Source organism: Neurospora crassa, linkage group III (genome assembly GCF_000182925.2).
Source record: "Neurospora crassa OR74A linkage group III, whole genome shotgun sequence".
Taxonomy (NCBI): Eukaryota; Fungi; Ascomycota; class Sordariomycetes; order Sordariales; family Sordariaceae; genus Neurospora; species Neurospora crassa.
Window position 1 is genome coordinate 2694882 of NC_026503.1, and position 16684 is coordinate 2711565.

At 52.0% G+C, this 16684-nt stretch overlaps 3 protein-coding genes and 1 non-coding gene across 6 annotated transcripts; 2 read left to right on the forward strand and 2 right to left on the reverse strand.

The window, feature by feature from the left end:
• Window positions 1-4693: 4693 nt before the first annotated feature.
• Window positions 4694-6284, reverse strand: NCU00123 (hypothetical protein; the record flags this gene model as incomplete). Its single annotated transcript, XM_952154.1, has 5 exons — window positions 4694-4761; window positions 4903-5179; window positions 5412-5511; window positions 5865-5877; window positions 6119-6284. The coding sequence occupies 5 exons, from the start codon at window positions 6282-6284 to the stop codon at window positions 4694-4696; spliced, it is 624 nt and encodes a 207-aa protein (XP_957247.1).
• Window positions 6285-6355: 71 nt separating this feature from the next.
• NCU00124 lies at window positions 6356-12591 on the forward strand (the record flags this gene model as incomplete). Of its 2 annotated transcripts, XM_011395453.1 has the most annotated exons (4): window positions 6356-7716; window positions 7771-7873; window positions 7934-10915; window positions 10986-12591. In XM_011395453.1, 4 exons carry the CDS (start codon window positions 7547-7549, stop codon window positions 12321-12323), a joined length of 4593 nt encoding a protein of 1530 aa, XP_011393755.1. In that variant the 3' UTR covers window positions 12324-12591. The 2 variants fall into 2 exon arrangements, with proteins under 2 accessions (XP_011393755.1, XP_011393754.1); XM_011395452.1 differs by having other exon boundaries at window positions 7547-10915.
• A 1120-nt stretch (window positions 12592-13711) lies between these two features.
• NCU00125 lies at window positions 13712-15993 on the forward strand. Of its 2 annotated transcripts, XM_011395455.1 has the most exons (3): window positions 13712-14467; window positions 14544-14932; window positions 15005-15993. In XM_011395455.1, the coding sequence occupies exons 1-3, from the start codon at window positions 13898-13900 to the stop codon at window positions 15711-15713; spliced, it is 1668 nt and encodes a 555-aa protein (XP_011393757.1). In that variant the 5' UTR covers window positions 13712-13897; the 3' UTR covers window positions 15714-15993. The 2 variants fall into 2 exon arrangements, with proteins under 2 accessions (XP_011393757.1, XP_011393756.1); XM_011395454.1 differs by having other exon boundaries at window positions 13734-14467; window positions 14544-15885.
• Window positions 15994-16532: 539 nt separating this feature from the next.
• On the reverse strand, window positions 16533-16604 carry NCU15232. Its single transcript has one exon. It is a non-coding gene; the product is annotated as a tRNA-Met (tRNA).
• Between the last annotated feature and the right edge of the window lie 80 nt (window positions 16605-16684).

Genomic DNA, 16684 nt, shown 5'->3' on the forward strand with positions numbered 1-16684 from the left:
AGGCGAGGGGCCCTGCCTCCCTGCGCCAACAGGTGAAGCGTCCAGGACTCCCAGCTCCCTTTTGGGGCCAGTTTGAAAGAGACGTCGTCTGAGAAAAAGAAAAGTAAGCACAGAGGAGGGGAACCAGAACAGGACGGTGATTCAGATGAGGAACTACTGGAAGATCAAAATCGGAAAACCTAGCTGGGGTGCAAAAGGGCAGTCATCCTCAAGCGGCAGAGGGCTCGCGATTCACAGTCTGCGAAAGGGCGACGACCTGCTGAGGATGACACGGATGACTCCCGTCGCTATAAACCCCGAACGGGCCGTTTGTCGTTTATCAGAGCCAACTGCCGACCAACCCCACGACAGCCGGTCGAATACTATAGCTGTTGAATATATCAATTAGTCCTGAATCATTTTGTTATCAACCGGCCTGTCGTACACCGCTCTCTACTGATGACCTCTATAGCTTGAACACTCAATGACATCGCAGCCCTGGGAGATGATATTTGTTGTTCTGTCGAATATGAATTGTCGACGGGTTGCGACGGGCATACAGGTACGTACCGCTGCCACGACGATCGGTTGGCATAGGTAGCACGGAGACCAATCAAATCCCAGCAAGGTTGCAAGAGGCCCCAACACTCACGTTTAAATACTAGTACTGTAAGTACAGTACTGGTACTACACCCCGCGGCCGTCAAACCCACTGCATCAGAAACTGAACTTCTACCTATGGCGCACTGTGTACGTTTCTCCGCCCTTTTTCGCTTCGTTCGTTCCCAGTCCCCCATGCACTCATCATACATCCCCATCCATCCTTCACCCCCCAGCAAGGTTGGACTAGAAGACTTCGTCAAGCTCATTTCGAGCAACATAATACAGCAGCCAGCTGCTATGAAACAGCTTTTGCTCTCGCGTTCTGTCTGGTCTAATCCCAGCTGACATTTTCACTTCCACGCTACGACGTTTGGCAACCCGACAAGCAAGAATTGAAGGCAGTATGCTCATTGTCCACTCGGGCACGTTTGTCGGTGAATCAAGGCCGTAACCACCTCACCGAGTCTCGAGGCTACCAATGCCAAAGCCAGCCAGCCACCATGTTACCGTCAGAAGACATCCGAGGAAGCTTGGATGGTACAAGGTGGGTTACACCAAGTTCATGTTCTAAGTCTCGGGCACATTATATTGGTTTGGCAAGGACATGATGAGGACACCACACGAGAGACGAAGGCCCCGTGGCAGGAAACTCTGGAATGGCAAACCTACACGTGGATTTCCGGTTGCTGTACAGAGCTCACAGAGACACTCATCGACACACAAATCAAATATTAAAAGGCCCTTCCTGTTATGCTGATCCGAGGTCGCCAATCTCATTTCTACAGTCGATCAGTATTCCCTGCCAGGGACCAGGTCAATGACCATCAAGTCCGGCAGCAACCTTCCTATCGACGGAAAGTCCCAGTGTCAGCCTGCCAGGGTTTTTCAGGGCGAATGATCACAGACGCCGGACAGTGAAATCAGGGTTTGGGTGTTACCTGCATAGGAGATCCTTGCGCGCACCTTTACCACTGTCGACACCGTAAGGCACACAGTACAATGACCAGAAAGAGAAATGCTAATGACAATGACGGCTGAATTCAAAGCGTTTTCAACCACAGCCGTGTTTCGTCCAACTATGTTGATCAATATGGCAAACCATTCAGCGCAAGTGGTTTTCCAGTCTCGATACTCATCACCCGGAAGCTTGTGATGACCCTGGACCAACAATACAAAGGCTTCCCGGTATTTGTGCCTCCGTTCGAGGTTGAAGGTCCCGGATTTCGCAGATGGTGGCACCCTTAGGGACCCAATCGCCAGCATCCCTCTGCCGCACTTTTAGATCTCTTCTTTCTGGTTCCTTGACCGCTGCAGAGTATTTCTGAAAAGAGAAGAAAGGCCGAGTGAAATCGGTCCTGCCTGCTAACGTGCAATTCAAGAGACAATGGGGAACGGAGGACATCTTGATTGTGACCCAAGACGTAGCCGCGAACCGTAAAACCGGCAGCACCTAGTAGGTAAGTTGCAGGGTCCTGAGTCGGCAGGCCATGGCCCCAAGTTCTTAACAGGATTAACTTGACCCGCTCTTACCATTCTTGGGAAGCCTTATCGTGGTTGCTATCAGGCTTTACGCGGGAGAGAGACCTCGAGGTACCATGAACTGCAAAGTCCATCATTATCAGAACAGCAGATGCAATCATCCCCGCAACGCCGCAATTTTCGACCTACAGAGGGCATTATCTTGTCATTAGGCATTCATTCTGCGCTCGCCTAAAAAGGTCTAGCAGCGGCACCTAAAGTAGCGTGCTTGTATCTCAAACCACGACTCTCAAGTCTTCGATTCCCGGTAAGTATTTGTCAGTCCAGTGTCATGCAAAGCTGATGCCGGTGCGATGGATACAGCTAGCCGAAAGCGGGAGTGCGAAGAAAATGAAAGTAGGACAGAGTTCACTGATAGGTAGGCGAAAGATATTTGTAGACTAACTTTCAACGTTTCAATGTACGGAGAAGAAGATGAAGAATTCAGTTGGTGACAATGGTCAAGGTACACGTGTACACTACGGTCTACGACACAGGTATTTGACTAGGTTCTAGGCTGTTAGTCCCAGAAGCTAGTCATGGCCTTGAGTGATTCGCTGAAAACAAGCCATTCAAAACGGTACGAACGGCCCCAGGTCCTCCCAAGAAATCTGTTCCAAAAAAAAAAAAAAAAAAAAAAAAAAAACCAAAAAAAAAAAAAAAAAACAGTTCTGAAAACAAAGGCCCCGAGATCCCTACGGAAGGAAACGTCGGCGATCATACATCTCATGATCTCCTGCAAACCCAAGCGGGATAAACACTTCGGCCCAAGCCCCAGCGCCCAGGGGCATCAACCAAACCAAACCTTTGGCATCGCTGTTGCATTCGACGCATCCAGCTGCGATCTACTTATGACCTAGGTCTACACTGCAGTGGATTAAACGTCACCTTGGAGCTGCGATGAAAAGTACCATTTCCGAAGAGCCTACAGGGGATGTTGGGGAGAAAGCTTGCACCCCCGGATTCATATGTCACGCAGATCATGTTACCTCGACATATTGGGAAATTGAGGTTCGCTTTGACTAGTGTGATCTGTGATCGCTCGGGAATCAAACGGGTGGGTGGGCGAGATATGTAAGCGAGTCAACAAAAGTGTAAAAGGGTCAGCCTGAGGGTGCCATAAACGACGACATGGCTGTAGTCCATAGCTTGATAACGGGCAGAAATATGAATCAATTGAAGATCTTGACGATGAGTTAGAGTTAGGATCTCGGGCCAACCTCTACTTGACAAACAAGAGATTAACGACAACTTGAAAAAAAAAGTAAAAGAAAAAAAGTAAAAGCCGTTTCACTGTGTCCTCACAAAATCTGTAATACAGAGATCGCCATCACAGCCGCGCGGTACTAGTACATAGGCAAGCGAAAGAAGCGAAGAGGTCGTTTGATCGTTAGCCGCTGAAAGGTTGGCGCGCGAGCAGGCTTCGTTATTGTTTCTTTGTCGCTACCTACCTACCTAAAGGAGATCTCAGGCATTTTATTTTTCTCGCCGGTGTTCTGTTGGGCGCCATACAGCAACCGTTCGGGCATAGTTTTCCTGAGTTGGTACTTTGGTACCTAGTTGGAAAATCAGCTAGCGAGTGATGAAAAGGACAACCTACCTATGTACCTGGCATGTAGCGATGTGAGAGCCTCGCGGGTTCGGGTTGACCATGGAATTTTGGGCCCACAGGGGCAGCCCAGCAATTAACGCTTGGACCCCAGACAGACGGGATCGGCCCTGTTTTTTGTTGCGACAACGCCGACCGTAGTTCCTTCCCGTCTCCCGCCGTCCAGGGTAGAGGTATGAAGAGATGAACCGTAGCCGGAAAACTAAAAAAAATTTATCCATCTTTCAGCTGGCCTGGTAAAGTCTACTCGCAGTTCCACGAGGGTGAGCTTCACTATTCGATGCTATTATATGCGGTATAGTGAGCGTGATACCAGGGCACGATGACAGCGAGTTCTTCGAGACCCACTTCGATGTGTGGCTGTCGGTGGACATGGAAGAGCCCGCCGTGGGTCGCACCTCTCTTTCCATATGACTGTGAATTGTGTGAATGCGCCGTGCTCGTTCCGTCTCCTTGCAGATGGTCAGTCATTTGCCCGATCCCACCTCTCGCTGTGTTTTTACGTTCTAGATGAAAGCGAAGACGGCATCGATGTTGATGACATGACACGAGAGAAGCGCAAGCGATCATCTTCAAGAGCAATGCGAGATCCAGATGCATCTTGCTGCCCCTCCACCCCACCGCCGACCTGCGAAACCTAGGTTGTTGGCGCTGATCATCCAAAAGACCTGGCGTTGGGGCCTGGGGGCTGCCAGGGCAGAGCCAAAATATGCTGGATGCACACCTCAGCTCAAATTCCGCAAACGATGACGGTATCTGCTGCTTTTTCTCGGGGTTTTCTTTTGCATCTCTAAGGTGGCGGGTTTTACTATAGTACCGCGTAACAAAGTGAAAGATATCTCCTACCTACGTATGCACCGGGCACACAACGAAATAACTTTACTGACGATACTCAATTCGCGAGAACCATACTATGTTTATCCAGTCAGGGCAGGTACCGGTTGTGCCGAGTTACGAGTCATCTTGAGTGGAAGGTGCAGGTGTCTAGCTATGCTTGTAATCCGTGACACAGGCTGACAAAACGTTATGGTGACCGAAGGCACTCCAGCTACCTACGTCGCAGTAGAGTAAATATGACTTTACGCTGTCACTACCTACATACCTAGGTGCCTACCTCTACTGTACTTGCCCATATTTTAGTCAAGGTGCGCAAATAGCCCAACTGGCTTACGTGGACAAGTATTGTCACTCACTTGTACCCTCCTTATCGCCCATTGCCGTGGTGACGTGCCCATCGTGCATGTTTCCATCATCACATCCACAACGCCCGTCTTCTTTCTCGAAAAGAAGGAATGGAAAAAGCTGGATCGTTGACTCCGAACCACGATCAAAAACTCCCATGAGCTGTAATATGAGAAGTTGACGATGGTCCTCCTGGGAGATATGAGACTCAGCGGCACTCAGGAAGGTGCCGTACATCCAGCAGATCCGGCCGGGGTAAGGATGCGACGTCGATCTTGGGGGATCTTCCTAGTACAATGAAGGACAGACCGTTTGATGACCGTGATTATGTCCAGAACGCCATCGCGGGCCTAAGGGGAAAGTGAGTTGCCGCGGATGATGTCTATGTAGATACATATACAGACACTGACAATAGTCACATATCGTTCGTCTTCAGCCTACCTCTTACTGGGAACGGGTAAACCACCCAACGAAACTGGGGTCGAGAGCGGATTACTGATACACTGGGGAGCGTACCTACGAGGTTTATCACCATAACTAGGTAGCGGATCTGGTCGATCTTCGAAGTGTTCTCGAGGCCTGGCGTCATAGGTAAGTGGGTAAACTGAAGGTATACATACCTATACACTCGTTAGTAAGGCGCAGAGCAAAACTCACCATCGCTTTGACAACGAGGTAGGTAGGCACTTGGTCCGACGTTGCCTCTGTCGGTACAACTTCCTACAGGCAACAAAAAAGAACGATGGTTCGGCCAAGGTGCCTGAATTCTGAAATCTCCAAGCAAGGTCCACAGTGTCAGCATTGATGCTTTTTGATTGGATAGTAGTAAAAAATGGTGGGTTCTTGGCGGGCAGCTAGCCCGATTCTGAATGGCTCGTAGTCAGTTGCAGCAGATTGCCTCTAGGGAAGGGAAGAGTGGGTTGGCTCCAGGCTACATCTAGGTACTTAGGTAGGTACCTAGTGTTCTGCGTACCCAGAGCCTGGTACTGTAGGTAGAGATAAGGTATGGAAGCCCAGGCAGTTGGGGGCTTCGAGGTCGTTACCTCCCGTCCCGTCTGTAGGTCCCTCCAGGTAGGTGCAAGCCCAGGGCAGCGCAGCGCGGCAGTCTGCCCGACCTACAGGTAGTGCGGGTGGAACTTACCTCTACCCTAGAGGCACATAGCTAAAGGCAGGTACCTATCTTAGTACCTAGAGGTACCGATGGAGTGTACTTGTGAGCTACCTTACCTGGCGGCCCTGCCCTGCCCTGCCTGACCTCCATGGGCTCCTGGGGCTCCTGGAAAGGGACCTGTCCGCTGCCCTGGGACTCGACTCCTAGTCCCCTCGTCACAACAGCCCGGCATGCCCGCCCGCCCGCCCGCCGTCCGCCTTTCACGCTCCATCCATCTTCCATCCTCTTTTCCCCCTTGCCCCGGGCAGGGCAGGGCCACTCCCCGTTCCACTTCACTTTCCCTCCGCAAGCAAACCTGGAGCACATCCACCGACATCATCCTGGTTTTTCCTTTTCGACGCTCCCACCTCTCAACCCGGACCTACCTTCCCTGGGCCTTGTCGCTTTTGCCCGTGACAATTGTGTATGGAACGAAGCTTCACTTTCCGCTTCCGCTTCTGCTTCTACTAACCCGGTCACACCTGTTTTTTTTCCACTTCACTTTCACCACCTTCCAGTCTTCCACCTCACCCAGCCAGCCAGCCCAACCAACCAAGACTGACTGACTGACTGTTTGGTCACGTCAACCACGGGGCGCTCTTCTCATCAAGCACGACGCCGATCCTCTACTCGGCTGACTACTGCCTACATTTTCGGGGTGCACTACGCTCAAGTTAGCACTCGTGTTACTTTCACTTTCGTCTCGCTAGGTTGGAGCCCGATCCTGTCCTGACATTCGTGGACGGCCTCTTCTGTCTCGCTCGCCCGTCACAGCTTCACATCATCTAGGCCGCGACTCTGGGACCTCCTACCCCGGACGACTTGTTTTTTTTTTTTTTTTTTTTTTTTTTTGTCTCCAGCGGAAGACGGATTCAATCTACCAAGCATTCTTGTCGGCCCATTCTGCCGCGTCGACCCGTCTTCTACCCGGCCTGGAAACCCTGCAGTGGAAATCCGAGGCCGATTGCTTGCTGGATCCCCATTTTTTGCCGCCATTCACGACCCTCCGCCCCGACTTGTCCTGCCCTGCGCACACCGAGCCCAGATTTCGACTTGAGTCGAGAGCCGATGCTTCAAGTCCACGGCGGGCATTCCCACGACCCAACTTCGCCGACCGCCTGACTATACGCCGCCATTACTTTCTGCCTGCAGAGAGAGTCCGTTAGACGACTGCGAGTTCCCTTGGCCTGACATCATCCAGAGGCCGCCGCCCTCTTCACCAGCGACCTCCATCTCCGCCTCCCGCCTCCGAGCTCCTGCCTCCTCCGCGTCGGATGCCGAAACCACACAATACGAATACCTAGGTCACCCGTATCTCCCACGGTTCACAGCCGCTTGCTGTCGCTCTACCTGACCGTTCAGTCGCTCGCATCGCCGGACCCGTGGTCGAAAAACACCGACAGACAGCTTTGTTCCCACCGCCTAGGGAACTTTGTCTCGTCACTCCTTTGCAGCGCATCACCATCAGTCGATAGGGGACTGACCGCCATCGGCTTTCTGCGGCCATGGCCGCTAACATGCCGCCGAGGGCCCAGGTCGGGCAAATGATACCGCCTAATCACAGCCAAGTCACTCAGGCCGTTCTAGCTAGGTTGACGTCCCAGCCTCCGCCAGCGGCCGGCTGGCAGGCTACACACATTCAGCTGCCGGAACGCGTCCAGAAGACGTCATCCTTGTATGAAGCTCGGCCATTATCTACAAAAAGTCTAGAGGCTGACATTCACTCCAGGGCTACCAATCTCAAGTTAGCTGGACAAGTCGACACCTGGCCAGAGGCGGTGAATCTCGCGCTTGAGATCGAACGGCGGGCCTTTGTGCAGTCCCCGGATAAGGTGAGAAACGCCGCTCTGCATCACCAAACCATCTTGGCTAACTTGGCTGACCAACCTCAGCCGACGTACGAGAACCTACTGGGTCAGCGATTCGCACAACTTGTAGAACAGCGACAGGCTCGCGCTCCTCTCATCCAACAACAAATGCAAGCCAATGCGATGAGACAGGCTCAGATGGCCCAGCAACAGCACCAGCTTCAACAGCACCAGCTCCAGCAACGCCAACACCAGCAGCATCATCAGCAGCAGCAGCAGCAACAACAACAACAACAACAGCAACAACAGCAACAGCAACAGCAGCAACAACAACAGCAACAGCAGCAGCAGCAAATGATGATCAACCAGATGGCCATGCAAAGGGGAATGGCGCAGCCAGGCTTTCATCCCCATCAGCATCCAGCTCAAGTTACCACAATGCCACATCAATCCCAACCGTTGCCCGTCGGTGTCCCCAATCCAGCAGTCGTGCAGAGTCGCTTAGATCAACTTGCTATGCAGATCACACAAAGCCTTCCCACCGCGCTGATGGAGTACCATGAGATTCAACGCCTCACTGAGCGGGACAGGCCGCTCATCAAGAATTTCGCCTTGAAAAAATTCGTCGCCATTCCTGAGCCCCTTAGAGACCCACTTCGACAAAAGGTACTATCGCAACTGGCTCCCCAACATGTCCAACAGATTCGAGGATTGGCAGTGGACCCGTTGATGATCTTCTTCGAACATCAAAGTTTGAATCAAGCGCGTCGGAACATGATGGCGCAGTCACGTCAAGGCATGGCAGCGCATCCTCAACAAGTTCCTCAACCTCACAACCAAGTCAATCCTACTTTAATGAATCCGCCGGGGCAGTCTCATGGTGTTACCGATGGGCAGCTCCTCCCGCCCAATCTTGAGGCAATCCGAAATGAGCAACAAATGGGCCTGCGTGCCCAGGAAGCCGGTCAGGTTGTTGTGCCACAAAGTCAAGGTCCCGGGGCCCCTGGACGCAATGCCACCCCTGGCCCTATGATAAACCACATGCACACGCCGGCTGCTCAGCAAGGGCCAAACCAAACGCCGCGGCCTCCGCCGAATTCAGCGCCGCCCGGGTTCCACCACCCACCGGTCCCGATGGAAACGTTGAACCCCGCACAGACACAGGCACAAATACCGATAAGGGGACAAGTACCGAACCGGCACCCGCAAGGACAACCTGGAGGGCTTGGAGCACTGCCTACAACATCGCAGAGTCCCGCAATCAACAATATGGCGGCACCGATGCAACAGTCCCCCGCTCCCATGGCCCAGGGGATGAGGACAACGCTGAACCCGTCATTCAACCACCACGCAAACGCAAGACCGCCATCAATGCAGGGTAATATTAACGCCAGCAATCCTGCGATGGCTGCGATGTTGGGTAATTTGAACCCGAACAATGGTGGTGTGCCGGGAAACTTGCCTGAAAACCAGATCAAGGATGCTATGGCCAAGTGGGACCAGAATAGGAACACCACAGGCAACGCTCAACAGTTACCCAAGCATCCTCAAGTGTCCGGGATGCCAGCTCAACACCAGCTGATCGGCGCTGTCAACACCCCCAATCAACCGCTGAACATGGGAAGCTCTCAGCAGCCGGGTGGTGTGATGCCGCCTGGCATGCAGCCAGGCCCTGGTCAACCACAGCTGAACGGTCCGCAAAATGCACAAACTGCGGCGATGGTAGCCCTTGCCACCAACCCTCGGGCGATACAAATGGTCGACAATTGGGATATCCCCGCACATACGCTAAACATATTACGTGGATCCGTACAACCCGCGATCCTGCCTCCAAATTTGAAGAAATGGACTCATCTGAAGGCATGGTATCAGACAGCAGGCCTACCTCCTCATGTTCAGGACAAGGTCGCCCAGCTGCTTACTACTTTCCAACAAAACCAGATTCAGCACGTAATATTGCAAAAGCAGCAACGAGCACAGGCTGCCTCCATGGGCGGAGCTCCGCAGAACCCAAATGGGCCCGGTCCTTCACAGCAACCTAACGGGATGCCACTGATACCCCCAAAGACGAATGTTCCTCCTCATGTGCTTCAGATCGCCCCGCATGAACTAGAAATGGCCCGTAAGAAGTTTCCCGGCCACTCAGATCAGGCGCTTCAAGTTATAATACGGAAGACCAAGTTTGAGAATTTTGCCAGGAGGCTGCAGGCAACGAACAATGGCGCCGGTATGGTAAACCAGAAGCCGATGGTGCAAATGTCCCCCGCAGGGTCTAACCAACCAAATATGGCCTCTTCTGGACCAGCAGCCCAAACACACGCTCAATATGCCGCACAAACCGGTATGCAGGTCCCAGGTCCATCACAGCAACCTCCATCGTTGCAGCAGCCACAGCAGCCACAGCAAATGCAAGGGCAATTGCAGGCACAACCGCAACCACCAGCGCCACCACGTGCGCACCATCATCAACAGCAACAGCAACAAGAGCTACAGCAGCAACAACAACAACAGCGGCAACAGCAACAGCAACAGCAACAGCAACAACAAGACCAACAACGGCAGCAGCAGCAGCAGCAAGTGCAACCACCGGTCAACAACCGACAACCTGTTCCTCAGAAGCCGACGGACGGCAGTGATTCAACTTCTGCGACTCCTGCGCTGTCTGTCTCAAGGATTAGCCAGCAACCTCGAACTGGCCCGCCAAATCCATCACCGGTCGTGGCCCAAAAGAGCCTTAAACGATCACATCCGGGTGATGTGACCGATGTACCGCGCCCGAATGGCGTTCCCATGCAGCAAAGTTTGTCGCAGGCGAAGCAACGTAGCGCCATCCGTCCAACAGTCAGTGACCGTTTCAAGAATATATGGGCAGACGAGGCAAGACAGGTGCAAAAAGAATTTGAGCAGAACCCGTTGCAGCCGGTTCACATGCCGATGGATGTGTACCAATCGGCAGTGCTCAAAATACGCGAAGTTACCCAAAAGATGAATGAGTTAACCACTATTCCGGGGGCTTTTGATCGAATGACAAACGATGAAAGCTTGGTCAGAAAGCTTGCCCGTTGTGTATGTTGTCTTCTCCCCGCGAACTTCGCCAGATATTGTAAGGAATACGCTGACAAGTATACAATTTCAGAATCTGAAAATCAAAATTCAATCAGAAAAAGCGACCGGCCAGACTCGTAACCCCTTAACGATTACGGCCCAAGAGATTGATGAGATTAAGCTATTCTTCGACGGTCTTGTCAACCAATTGAAATCAGGGGCTTCTCAGGCCGCAGCTCAGTCTACGGAGCAAGCAGCAGGCCAGCCTCAACTTCATCAACGCGCAGGTCCATCTACGCTATCTAATGCTGCGCCTTCGGACAAGCAAACCCAGGTGCCCAAACAAGCACCGAATCGGGCCTCTAACAAGATCACGCAACCTCCGGCTGCACCGACGACAACACAACCACCGTTCGCGCTCGGGCATGGCCCTGGGATGTCTCCCGCTGGTAATCCTGTCTATCTCAATAAACCTCCCATTGGACCGACAGATTTGCAGTGGCCTCCTCGGAAGAAGGCCAAAACCGGTGGGCCTCAAACAACGTCCCCAGCGGCTCAGTCGACCGCCAGTGCCTCGCCTCAGATTCAGGCACCTTCGCCGGAAACAAAGCGGCAACAGGCCCCAGAGCCGGCGAAGCCGCAGCCGGATCCTTACCTCTGCCCTGAAATTGGCTGTGAAGGAAGTGTGGTTGGCTTCGCCTCAGCGGAATTGCGTGATATTCATTACCATGAAGAGCACGTGAAACCAAATGAGGATCCTCTCAAGTTCTTGCAGGAGAACATGGCTCTGGGTCTAGGTTTGGACGCGCACGGCAACACCAAAGCGATTTCGACTGTTGCGGAGGGTGCTCCTTCAGGCGCGTCCGGTAGGGCTTTGAACAGTCCCAAGCAAGCTCAGACGCCCATGAGTAAGCAAGATTTGGCAGCGACTCCCATGGCTCGCGACGTGTCGATGAGGAGGCAAGGCAGCAGACTAGGCGCTAGGGGGCCTGACGCTGTGGGTACGCCAGGCAGTGGCAACGGGGCTTCTGCCCAGACGACAATGGCCGATGATACGTGGGCAGCGACCGGAGTCAATCCCCAGTATCTTTCCAACTTGTTTGCGACTCTTGACCCAGCCCAAACGTCTGACTTCAGCATGTCGTTGTCAGAGACACCGAATGACACGCCAGAATCAAATAAGACTTTGGAGTCAAGCAGCGATATATCGGACGGTGTGGGTCTTGACATCAATATGGACTGGGCTACCATGGACCCGGAAATCATGGACGACTTGAACAACGTCAGCCTTGACGGCTACGAACCACCGGCATTTGATAGAGAGATGGTCAACGACGTGTATGCTAACGTCACGTTTGATGACTCGGTCATGGATTTTTCTAAGCCTTTTAAGCTTGACACGTCGCTCTGTATGATGAATACAAACTGATTGGCGCTTTGTGGTGGAGAAAAGCAGGCATCTGGTGTATTGGCGGAGAATGACAGGAGGAAGGTTGATAGATGATTGAACGCAAATCAAGGCGCATGGTTCATGTGAAGGGTATTCTGGGATGGCGTTTTGGGGGTTTGCGATGCGGAATGATGATATTTTGATTCTCTACTTACAATCTTGGCATTTATCGTTGGTTCGTCGCACTTTTTTCCTTGCCATTACATATTTGCGGCGCCTAATCATGGAATTTGGAACGCTTTTCCTGATATGTCTTCATACCACTGATATCACGTGCTGTTTGGTGTTGGTGAAGCAAAAAAACGGATGAGGGTGAAACAGGCAGGCGGAATCGCCAACGGAATCGGGGATGTCCCGTACGGCACAGCGGAGCTGCTTCTGGGAACTAGAAAGAGGCCGAGGAGGCCGATCTCTCTCTTTTTTTTTTTTTTTTTGTTTTTTCTTTTTTTTTTTTTATCTTCTTTCCACCTCAAAGGAATTGATACCCGTTGAAGTTTGGCATAGTCACGAACAACCTCATAGCTCCCAAACGCCGGACTTGGACCTCAGCTGGATACTGAGAGCGACGGACGAGCACTCTGTCTGGGGCTATTGAAAACAATATTTACTTACTGCTGAATTCAGCTAGCTGTTTTCGAAGCTTATCAAAAAAGCGCGTCTCGGTGGGGCCGAGGTTGCATCCCGTTCTCGCTTGTTCGTATGTGCCGTACATCTATGTATCTACCTATCCATCCGAGTGTCTTGTCTCGAGCTCGTTTGGTCCCCCAAGTCCCTGGCGCTGGAGTGTAGTGTACATGGATGTAGTCTAGCGGCACGATACGTTTCAGCTTGCAACCCATCCAAGAGCATGCACATCCTCCGAGTACACCAAACGGAGTGAATCATTTATTTGTTCGTTCCTGGAGGGCTGGGAGACAGCATTAGGTAAGCGTCGACCTGGGTTGCCCTGAAGAGAGCGGCACATACAATACAGGTAGGTGGTGATCCAATATGTTAGTGTATTTCCACTTTCCCTTACAGCAGCAGGGCACTGCATGTAGACCAGGCCCTGATCGGTGCCACCACCTGGTACACTGCGTTATAACCGTACATCTCGTGCATGCATCCATCACCTGGGGTTTTCCCACAAATATTTTCTAATCTTCTCTGTTCTTACCAGTAGACAATCTCATTTCATTTATACATAGTATATCTTTGGCAACATAGTTACCTGTCTGAGAAAGTCGCCTTTGATGGACATTCGCACGGCTGGGATAGGCACTGTACCGTCCAAACTAGGTGATCATTGCAATTGCCACTGCACTGTTAGTGCACACCGACTCAGGTATCATAATTGGAGCCAGTACACTTGCGCTGAACTCGACAATTTTGTGCTCTGGTTCGATTTGGAAAGCAAAAACCACGGCATCGCGTCTTGCTCTACACAACCTTCGACGCGCCTCCCCTTCCATGCCCAGGTTTTGCAGGCAACACTTCACATCAGCACCTGAAAGTGACTGATCAGACACGAGCAGGAGGGAGCATCAGTAATACTTTTTCACTAGCGGGTAGTTATGACCACCATCTCGCCCACCAAACGGCGTATCCTCGGGTCATTGAATCCCAACGCGTCACCGTGCCAGAGCTCCAAGTCTGAGTTCGAGGGGCGCATGGAAGAAGTGCAAGCAACTGAATCAACTGTTCTTCCTGCAGGGTGTGAGAACAATCGTCGTGAAGAGGAGCCGGCTAGGAAGAAGGTGTGCCTCGATCTTCGGGGAGCACAACAGCACCGGCACCAGCACCAGCAGATAGGAGCTGGCAGTCATGGCAGGAGAAATCGGTCGAAATCAGCCTCTCCTCCTACCGAGGCTACTGTCTTGTTGGGCAAGTCAACTACTACCGACCTTTCACAATCCACCGACATGAGACACGAGAGGGTTTCGTCTCTATCGGTGCTACCAGCTCTGCATCCAGCCCGCGTGGCGGCCGAAGGAACGGCCCGGGCGGTTGCGGAGGTCCTGTCCGTTCCCATGGCGACCCAAATCGCTTACCCAGCCGGTCTTGTGGGCAACTTTAACAATCACAGGCAACCAAAAAGGACAAATAACCCCCGTCTTCGTTTCGTGAATCAGGCGGCCAGACAGGTACGCCCGATTTCACTCCCCATAGACAGGTGGATGCGCTGACTGACACTTGATGATTGTCCAAAACGTGAAATAGAAAGCGGAAATCCTCCGTCTCCGCCTTAGCCTGGCCGCTTACAAGATTCAGACAGGCCAGACTGACGTCCCGCTTGAGCAACTGGAGATGCGTTCACTGCTACCGCTGGGGGGATACCACCACAGCCAGGGACGGCTGGCGGATGGTGGTGCCTCACCAGAAGCAGCAGTAGACAGATATCATGATGGCAGCAACAGCAACCCAGCGAACTGGAGCTTCATCAGCAATAGTAGTACCAACAGCAACAGTAATAACCAAGGCCACGGTTACTTCCAGCGCATGAACCACCTCCGACACGCCGCCGGAGCAGCTATCGAAGCTGTCCAAGCGAAACAGGAGCGTCGAACGGCTTGGCGGGAGAGGGAACAGTACAGGGAATGGTATGAACAGTATGGTCATCATTATCAAGTTTCCACTTGGGAGAATGCCGCCGCTGAGCAGGATCATGATGGATTTTCTAGGGATCAAAGCCGACAGCGACAGCGGCGTCAGCAGCAGCAGAAGCAGCGCAATCTTGGAAGCGGCAGTAAATCACTGCTATCCGATCAGGGGGATCGAGTAAGTCGGCCTGATACTACGTTTACGGGTTCAGGTACTGGTGTTATTACGACCGCCGCCATGACAACGACTACGACGACGTCCCCTCATCTTAATCGCCTGGACCTTGCGGAGCGCGCGTTGCAGGCTCATCAACGGCTTCAGTCGAGGGCGGTCACAGAAGAGCTATTGATGGACCATGAGCATGAGCATGAGCATGAGCATGATGAGATTGACTCGGAGCCAAACTCTCAACAACTTACACACCACCACCACCACCAACCCCAACAGCAGCAGCGTCATCGACATCACCTGGACAACGCCCACGAAGGGTGGGTAGTACGCCCTGCTACAGAGAACGGTCCAGAGGTTGCCAATGATATTGCAGCAGGACCAGGGAGGAGAGACCGCAATGATGATCACGAAGAAGAGGAGAGCATACAATCCAGATCCAGGAGTCACCAGATGGTGGGCCCCGGCCCGAGTTACTCCACTGAACCTGAGCTTGAACCTGAGCTACCCAGCCTGACGCCGTACCAGTCGAAGGCCGGTGAAAAGGAGGAGCAAGATGGAGACGGGAATGGTGATGGAGATGAGGCTGCCAGTGGGTTGTTGAGCTTGTCGAGGGGCTAAGGGCCGTCTACCATCCCGTAATATGGATCTGAACGGTGGCCGTGGGACAGAAGGCGTTAAATAATCTTTGACTCTGCTGGCATAAATTTGGCAAGAAAGAGAAAAAGTCGCTTACAGAGTATGATCATGGTTGGAATTTTAAAAAGCATGTCGTAAAGGCATTTCGTTAAGGCTATGTATCTTTTGGTGTATGCAGGCGTGAGAGTCAGCATCATGGTCTTGGACTGGATCAGATAACATACCTACATATGTGTATTACTGGTCTAGTCTAGGCAACCGGACGTAGCGAATTTCACACTTGCTCACTCAAAATTCTCTGCCTTGCTTGATCAGGCAAGATCGGATGGACTTTTACCGAGACCATGGGTCGCACCGACAAGTTGATCCATTCATCCCCTCTCCCACGTGGCAGCCACACCATATTTTGTACCATTTGTAATCCGTAATTGGTTCAGCGTGCAAACAAGCAAGGTCATGACTACATACATACGTACAGCACAAGCCCGAGACATCATTGTTCGGTTCGTGCATTCCTTTCCGCTTGGGATCCAATTCAAGCAAAGAGAAGATTCATGCAACTAGGGACGAAAGAAGAGTGCACAACTAACAAGAAAGAGTTCCTGGAGCTGGGAGTGATGAAACTGTTTGCAAGATGTTCTAGAGGGAAAAGTGAAAAGGGAAGAAGAACAGGACACGAATTACTACTGGAAAGGCGTAACGCAGAATAAGGTCAATGAAAAAATAAAACCGAAAAAGAAAGAAAGAAAGAAAGCCAGAAGATGGAAATCAAAAAAAGAAAAGAAAAAAACTAAAGTCATTTAGCTGCAACTCGTTTCGATCGAGTGACCTCCGGGTTATGAGCCCGGCGCGCTTCCGCTGCGCCATGCAGCTTTTCCAATTGTTAAAATTTTGGGAGCCAAGTAAAGCATATATTACTGTGCTGCTGTACAGCCGTGACTAAACTTATGAGT